The sequence below is a fragment of the Argopecten irradians genome, chromosome 13 (genome assembly GCF_041381155.1).
Source record: "Argopecten irradians isolate NY chromosome 13, Ai_NY, whole genome shotgun sequence".
Taxonomy (NCBI): domain Eukaryota; kingdom Metazoa; phylum Mollusca; class Bivalvia; order Pectinida; family Pectinidae; genus Argopecten; species Argopecten irradians.
In genome coordinates, this window is record NC_091146.1 from 20,631,275 (window position 1) to 20,640,767 (window position 9,493).

The 9,493-nt window shown below is 35.4% G+C and overlaps 1 protein-coding gene across 1 annotated transcript; it reads right to left on the reverse strand.

The window, feature by feature from the left end:
• Positions 1-7,215: 7,215 nt before the first annotated feature.
• On the reverse strand, positions 7,216-8,606 carry LOC138305678 (zinc finger protein 235-like). The gene has a single exon (XM_069245967.1). The coding sequence runs from the start codon at positions 8,604-8,606 to the stop codon at positions 7,440-7,442; it is 1,167 nt and encodes a 388-aa protein (XP_069102068.1). The 3' UTR covers positions 7,216-7,439.
• Between the last annotated feature and the right edge of the window lie 887 nt (positions 8,607-9,493).

Genomic DNA, 9,493 nt, shown 5'->3' on the forward strand with positions numbered 1-9,493 from the left:
TTTGGTTATATGATTTCAAGGATTACAGAAAATTAAGAAAAAAAAACAAAAAAGAAAGAAAGGGGTTGAGGTTGAAATAAGACATGTTTAGTGTGTGTTATAAGTTCTGAATGTCTAATATGCAATTATGTATACAATTTCTGTGTAGATAATGAAGACAGCTCTCTTGGTTTAATTTGTGATGTACATGTACATATAGTTTGCCAATGAACCATATAGCTACCATATTATATGATGTCCAGAATTTGCCTCTGAATCAAATGAATAAGAAACATGTATATGATGAAAGACCTCGGTGTTTCTTATACAATCATATTCATACACAAATAGCACATACATATACATTGTATAATGTACATGTACACATATTATGCATTGAATTTTAAGTCAATAAAAATGACTGGACTTCAAAATAGCATATAGTAGTAAATAAGCTGACCATAGCATGTGATTCTCATGTCATCAGAGTAATTGCAGTATTTTATTTTTTTAGTATGTATAAAGTCTAACCTAACGGAAAATCTAACTTTATTAGATTATTTTGTTAGCTTATTTTTATATATTCAAGCAATCATAATTCCCTTAGTGTGATATTGCTTCAAACACTAAGTGGAGTTGCTAAGAGCTTTTACCTGTAGACCTTGATTGACCTGGACTAATTAAAGGACTAATTAAAACTTTGCAACTTAAAAATAGTTAATAATGAATAATGCAATTAACCAACAGGCACCACAGGCTATTGTCTCTACAGATATATTGATATTCTTATATATGTGCAATCTGTGTATTACACAACATTTTTTTTATTACACACAGGAATATCTGTATATCTATAGAGCCAAAATCTTGAGATTTGACACTGACTTTTGACCCAAATAGCCTTTGATCTAGCCACAGTCTTGTTTGCTATTTATTTTCTGTATTTGAACATTTCTGAAATGAACACTACATAATTAAACAACTCAGACAAATGACATATATTATTCTAATTGGTTTATTGTTCATAAATTATTCAAAAGTTATACATACAAGGTATGTATTCAAAAGTTATACATACAAGGTATGTATTCAAAAGTTATACATACAAGGTATGTAAACATGCAATAATCCTTATTGTGTGAAGAAGAAATAACTTATTAAAAAATATCCTTGAAATAATAATAAAGAATTATGCTAGGTTTGTACTTCAAGTTTGAATCTGTCCTTCCTTATTCAAAATCATATATATAAATCTTTCTGGTTCATAATGGGTACATTACAAACAGACTTTATCTTTTACTGCCAGTTTTGATCTCAGAGATACATGTACGGTAGTTGTTTTTCCCTTTTCATTTTGGGCGAGCTGCCATCACATATTGCACTTCTGTCATCTGGTGGTAGGTCCCATACATTCTATAAAGAAAATATGGAGTAAATGTCAGTTAATGTACAGAGATAAATACTGTATATACATGTATGTAAATAATCTTCAAGTGTAAGCCTACATGTAAAACAAAAACTAGTTCCAATTTTTTTTCTACCAAACACAAATTTATAACAATTAAACATCTTTTGAACACAGTTTTATCAAAATCAACCCTCACTAGATACTACTGAGTCATTTCTTAAAAATTCTTATATTACAGAGGTCTAGGCATTTTCATGTGAAGAATAATGGTACTAATAGTACTAGTGCCAGAATTTATGTAGCATAAATGTATTGGACATAATATATATAACATATTGTAAAAAGTCAATTACTATTCCTTACTTACACCACTTGTGATGTATTGGTGTGAATTTTATATAATTAAGACTAGCAGATAGGATAACGAGTACGTGACTAAGTGACTGTAAGTCTAAAAAATACAATCTTACACACACGAGCACTGATGAAGTAAATTTGAAAGTGGCTTCTTTAATACAGGAATATCCATAACATACAGTAAAAGGATATATATCACTGCATATAAATAAATACACAAATAGATGTCGGAAAAGATATCACACTCCTGACGCTGTAACAGTAGCTAACATGTATATCGTACATTTAGGGAAACGCGTATAATACGACTCTATGTATGCTTCTGTTGTAATCCAAGATTAAATCTTTTATATATTCCCCAATTTATAAACACTTTTCCTGATTTCTAATCTCTATTTTACTATGGTACCAATTCCAAAAAGCGACCAAACACTTATAGATTAGGCCTATAACTGTTACCCCTTCGGGGCCCCACTCACCTTATAGAGACGAAGAGAAGTCAGTTTATGTGGTGTTGGTAGATCATTCACAAATCATAGTTGTTGTCATATCTCAAATTCGTTTCCATATAATATTCAGCAATTCACAACATTTTTTAGTTTAAATAAACTCCTTATTCACTTCGAACTTTCACTGCCAAAGCTCGTTTTTATTCCCGGACATGCGCAAAGTAGCGGTTCATTCCACCCTAGCCAACCTTCTAAGTGAACATAATTCCAGTCTGGCCAACTTTCCTGTTTTCACACCTTGGTCAAACTTGGTCATACCCGAGTGACCACCAGGTAATTAATTAAATTTCTTGTGAAAAGTAGTCACTTACCTATATATATTGTATGATTTGAATCTGCCATTCACAGTACTGCATTTTTTTTTTACAACTTATTGAAATAATGAAAAAGCATAATATATATACAAGTTCAGCAATGACGCGTCGCAAGATACTGGTGATACTTAATATTATAATACATGTACATTTCAGCGTAGCTAAACTACGCGGTTCTACATCTTAATCGATGTAAAATAGAACATCTTTCCTCTTTTTCTATTTGACAATTTTTTAAGACATGTTGAATTTGTTTCAAGGCGAACTAAATTCATCACCCCATGAAATCGACAAAAGCAAGATTCACTCCTTATATTTCAATTCAATCGTATTGAATTGACAGGTTGGAATATTTTGTATCATGATAAATGTTTCTTTCTAAATCTCACTCAGACACACTTAATGTGTGACAAGGTGTCCCTTGTATATATTCTGTCGTTAACAGTTTTTGTTTAATTTCGTTCTTTAAACAGTTAATATGTGGTACACAACTTTTCTGATATAATAATATTTTGGATCAATATAACCCATGCTACATACATGTGCGGTTTGGTAATTAATTTTATTACAAACCAACATAAACCAAAATTGTATAATTCTTAACAAAATTTCGACATCTAATGAATCTTTCAGTTTCTCCATATACCATAAAAAGTGTATCAAATTGTCTCTACTAGGATATGGTTTTCCCTGAGGTTTACCTGTGCTGTCAGTGTAGTAATAGTAGAACTTGTGTTGTTTTAGTAAAACACACCTATTCCACCCTGGCCAACCTTTTACCCTACCTGTTTCTCACCTAAAATCTCAAAAGTTGGCTAGACTGGAAGACACCAAAGTAGCATTTCTAGGCTTTGGGGGTGGTGACTTTTGACTTTCTGTCGGACCGCTCATAAGTCAAAAATAAAATTTTGCATATTTATATCTTTGCACCTCTTAACTTTCTAGACTTGTAATTTGGGGAAAGTTCGTAACTTTTTAGGGCTATTACACCATATCTTGTCATTGTTTGTTTTACGGACCCTGAAAGATACGGATTATGCGGCTTTAAGCGGTTATAAAACACATTTCTAGTACATCGTCATAAAAACGGTTACTACCGTTGGATAAAAACTTTTCAAACATATACAACTGTGGACTTTTTATAGCCGGCCAATGAGATTGCAGCCGAAACCTCGCTCATGCATATTATATCGGCCACACCGCAAGGATGAATCTTAATTAGCTGCTGTTCAAGGTGTTTGTCATAATGGGGCTTATATCATCTTAATGAAGGCACTTTGTATATATGTGTAGGATGATTTTGAAAGGAAAATTATCGCTCTTTCCAACGGTAGTAACCGTTTTTATAACGATGTACCAGAAATGTGTTTATATAGCCGCTAAAGGCAGGCGGGTTAGAAATTTTGAGCTGTGAGCTCAAAGTACGTATAAAGGGCGGTAACTCGAATTTAATTTCATAACTAACCCATATTTTCACAATGAACAAAAATGTGCGCGAAATGTATCGTGGAAAGCACAGTGGCTCGTTATTTATGTATTCATTTATTTATTTCATTTTTTTGTTATTTCTGACAAATTAGAAATAGGGAGTGTTTAAAACTACAAATGTACATGTAAATGTGCCATAACTGGGCGAAAATGTTGACATGTTACTGTGTGTTTATAATCCATTAAAACCATAAGAGTTGATTAATTAAACTGTGAAGACCATTGGAATGGACAAACAAACATGTATGGTGCATTCTAAGCATTAGTTACAACACCGAATTTATGCACTGTAAAAATCTTGCCTTTTATGCCTTTATGCCTCATGTATGTTTAGATGGCAACAAACATACATAAGGCTTAAAATAAAAGGCAAAGTTATTTTCAGTGCGTAAATAATGTTTAGATGGCAATTCTGTCTGGATTATTTATGCTAATGCATGACTTGTAGTTTGTTCCTAAATAACACTGTAAAACTAATGCAATTGTAGACTAAAATCTGCTTTATTGCCTAACGGTACGTGCTCCTTTCATTCCATTGTAGGTTTCGATATAAACATCATTTTAACTCTTACTTGTACTTGTAAAATTAAACCTACGCATTGTAAGGATTTCAGTTCTCAATATGTTTGTGTTGGAAGTTTTTGGTGGTGAGTAACATTTAAGTAAATGCGTAACGTAATGTAGGTATGACCATTATGGCACATATAACTAATTGATAGAACAAAACTTGTTTTATTTAAAAAAAAGAGAAATATAAAATAATTGAATTTTCAGAATTTTTAAAGTAAAGAATATGTTTTCTTTATAGTCATATGTATAAATGTTTGGGAGAAGGAGATAACATTGACAAGTTCAAGGTACAACGGCCATCAGGTAATAAAATCATTCAATAAATCGAATTTATTTAAATATCAGATATTTTACATAGTATACACATTTTATGACAGAAATATCAAATGTTAGTTATGTCAAGATAATGATGGCTTGCTTAGACACTTAATATGTACATATACTTACATCAGACAGTCGACAGAATAGTCATAATGTATGTGAACTGTGTGTTATTAAAGGGACAATTCACTCAGACTAATTCTTTTCCATAACCAAGTAGCAAAATGTGGCAATCATGTTTTGTTCCATATTTCTTATGAAACACATAACACAAAATATTGACAAATACCACGTCAATATGTAGTATTTTAATTGATACCATTGTAATTACAAATCGTTGATCAATACGATTTAGCATAAAAACATATATACGCTGTACCCATACCCGAGCGTAAGTCATGCACCTTTAACAAATGTTCTACATAAATACCGAGGAGGTGAAAAAATGACTTTTAGGCAAGACAATTCACCTAAAAAGGTAAACACACTACTGTCAGATCGATTTGAGCAGTTTTAGACAAAAGTTGCTTTACTCTACGAGCAAGGGACAGGGTTCGTCATACAAGTGTTCGACCACAATGTGTAATGGCGGACAGCGAGCGAGTTTGAACATTTCACACGGATTTCACCACCACAGGCCTTTCTGGCATATCACAGTAAAACCGACTGATCTGATTTCCATTAAAACCGGGTTTGTCCGATATATGTACAAATTCTAATGTTCTCTTAGACTGAATTGTCCCTTTAAACGTGGAGAAGTATAGGCAGGTCATGTTACACGAGTAGATTTGGAGAATTACCTATCATGAATTACATCTATTTGCATCAACTAAATTTATTTTATCATAAAACTCATATTGTGTTTAAAAGTGGACTTTGTCCTCAAGTTCATTTGATAAATGATATTTACAAATCCTATTTTCTAATGACACTGTCGGCCTGGTCATCCCTGATAATCCAGGGGCTACTATCAATCGTTGTATCCACCACTGGAATATATCATAGCAAATTTGAAGGCCATTGAGCGATATCAGATGAGACAAGTAGATTGATCCTTTGATGTATATCGAAAAGTGAACATAGGTACATCGTGGTTGACTGTGTGGCTTTCGAAGTTGGGAATCACTGTCTCTGTAATATTCAAACGGAAGTCTGCACAGGCCTGTGATTGGTATGTTTGTTCTCCTGAACTGCCTTCAATTTTACTATGAAATATTCAAGGAGTGGGTATACTTCTTCGTCAAGATTCTTTGATCTATCGTTCATTGTTTTGTCTGATATATCACCTTGGAAAGACATCTGCGTTTCATTTTGTGTTCCTGGCCGAAATTATTTTAGTCGTTGTAGACACAGTCAAACAATCTATAAATCATATGCAATCTAATAGATAGAGGCAAATGGTCTTTATAGCCAGGTGGTCTTCATACATAGGTTGAATAGTGTCGGCCTCGGTCATATGGGACGTAGAAAAGTTGCTTTATTAAGCATGTGGTCTTTATACAGAGGACAGGTGGTCCCTAGGACAGTTTTTTCTGTACTTCTGGTTTTATATTTCTGAAATAAAAACATATATTACAAGATAAATCTGTATGTGTACCGAGGTCTGTATCATGTAGGTCTCCAGACCGACTTTCTGTATGTGTACCGAGGTCTGTATGAAGGTGTGTAAGTAGGTGTTCCGATTGACTTCCTGTATGTGTACCGAGGTCTATATGTATGTATACCGAGGTCTGTATGTAGGTATCCCGACTGACTTCCTGTATGTATACCGAGGTCTGTATCATGTAGGTCTCCAGACTGACTTTCTGTATGTGTACCGAGGTCTGTATGAAGGTCTCCCGACTGACTTCCTGTTTGTGTACCGAGGTTTGTATGTAGGTCTCCCGACTGACTTCCTGTATGTGTACCGATGTGTTTCTGAGAGTCTGTCGACTGACTTCCTGCATGTGTACCGAGGTCTGTATGTAGGTCTCCCGACTGACTTACTGTATGTGTCCTGAGGTTTCTGTAGGCTTCCCGACTGACTTCCTATATCGATCCCGATGTGTGTCTGTGGGTCTCCCGAATGACTTCCTGTATGTATACTGAGGTGTGTCTGTAGGTCTCCCGACAGACTTCTTGTATGTGTACCGAGGTGTGTCTGTAGGTCACCCGACTGACTTCCTGTATGTGTACCGAGGTGTGTCTCCTGTATGTGTACCGAGGTGTGTCTGTGAGTCTCCCGACTGACTTACTGTATGTGTACCGAGGTGTGTCTGTGAGTCTGTGAGTCTGCCGACTGACTTACTGTATGCATCCTGAAGTTTCTGTAGGCTTCCCGACTGACTTCCTATATCCGTCAAGATGTGGGTCTGTGTGTCTCCCAATTGACTTCCTGTATGCGTTCAGAGGAGTCCTTTTAGGGTATATTACGGAAAATATTGCTTACCACATATATATATCACATTTGTACGTGTTTCTATGAAGTCTTAAATGTGCGTCACATTTGTAAGATTAATGCACTGTATGTGTTTTGACATGACGATGTAAAATAGAGTTCCTAACGAATCCTTTTCCACAAATATCATATATGAAGGGTTTCTTTCCTCTGTGTGTCCCGAGATGTCCCTGTAGGTGACCTTTTTGACTAAATCCCTTACCACAAATATTACATATGAAGGGTTTCTTTCCTCTGTGTGTCACGAGATGTCCCTGTAGGTGACCTTTTTGACTAAATCCCTTACCACAGATATCACATTTGTACGGTTTCTCTCCTGTATGTATCCTGATGTGATCCTGTAGATTTCCTCCATGACTAAATCCCTTACCACAGACATCACATTTGTACGGTTTCTCTCCTGTATGTATCCTGATGTGATCCTGTAGATTTCCTCCATGACTAAATCCCTTACCACAGACATCACATTTGTACGGTTTCTCTCCTGTATGTGTCCTGATATGATTCCGTAGATTGCCTTCCTGACTAAACCCCTTACCACAGACATCACATTTGTACGGTTTCTCTCCTGTATGTGTCCTGATGTGATTCCGTAGATTACCTTCCTGACTAAACCCCTTACCACAGACATCACATTTGTAAGGTTTCTCTCCTGTATGTGTCCTATGGTGTCTCTGTAGATTACCTTTCTGACTAAACCCTTTACCACAGACATCACATTTGTACGGTTTCTCTCCTGTGTGTGTCCTGATGTGATTCCGTAGATTACCTTCCTGACTAAACCCCTTACCACAGACGTCATATTTGTAAGGTTTATCTCCTGTATGTATCCTGAGGTGTCTCTGTAGTGGACCTGACTCACTAAACCCTTCACCACAGACATCACAATCGTAAGGTCTCTCTCCTCTGTGTGTCCTGATGTGATTCTGTAAGTGACCTTTCTGACTAAACCCCTTAGCACAGACATCACATTTGTAAGGTTTCACTCCTGTATGTGTTCTAAGGTGTTTCTTTAGGTTCTGTGCCGTATGAAACCCCTTACTACATACATCACATTTGTAAGGTCTCTCTCCTGTATGTATCAGGAAGTGTTTCCGTAGTTCCTGAGACTGGTTGAACCGTTTACCACAAACATCATATAAGTATTGCCTCTCTACATTTTCGTCAAGATTCTTTGATCTATCGTTCATTGTTTTGTCTGATATATCACCTTGGAAAGACATCTGCGTTTCGTTTTGTGTTCCTGGCCGAAATTATTTTAGTCGTTGTAGACACAGTCAAACAATCTATAAATCATATACAATCTAATAGATAGAGGCAAATGGTCTTTATAGCCAGGTGGTCTTCATACATAGGTTGAATAGTGTCGGCCTCGGTCATATGGGACGTAGAAAACTTGCTTTATTAAGCAGGTGGTCTTTATACAGAGGTGGTCGCTAGGACAGTTTTTTCTGTACTTCTGGTTTTATATTTCTGAAATAAAAACATATATTACAAGATAAATCTAATAATAAGATGACAGTAGACAAATTTCGTATATTAGACAAAAGCTTCACAGGGCCTGTATCGTTCAAGGATTGGTGAAGGCAAACCAGGTAGTATTGCACGTGAGTAACTTAACATTTATAGATGTCATCTAAGACTATTAATGGTCTGAAATTTAAAAAAATCACTAATATTTGACTTGATATTTTTTGTTTGTGCGATATGTCCGATTCCAACATTTAATATATATTATATTGACCATTGTTAGGCGTTATAGGGGTCTAGATCAAAAACTAGAAATCATACTCTACATAGTACTGTACACGTAAGGGGTATAAAGCTCCTCGACACAAAACGTCTAACCTACATTGTATCTAGCTTTAGCGGCTACAAAATCACATTTCTATCACATGTTCACAAAATCGGTTACTAGCGTTTAAAAGAGCGATAACTTCACTTACAAAATCATCCAGATCCTATTTTATCTAGACCCCAAAAATGTCTGAAAATAGTCATGGGCACTCTAGTGGGTCTGAGTATTTGATTCTACCATTTCTGGAAATTCAGAAGATTTTTGAAGTTTTAGAGTATTTGACCCCTTTTGGTCCCACCTCTCAGGCCCCTG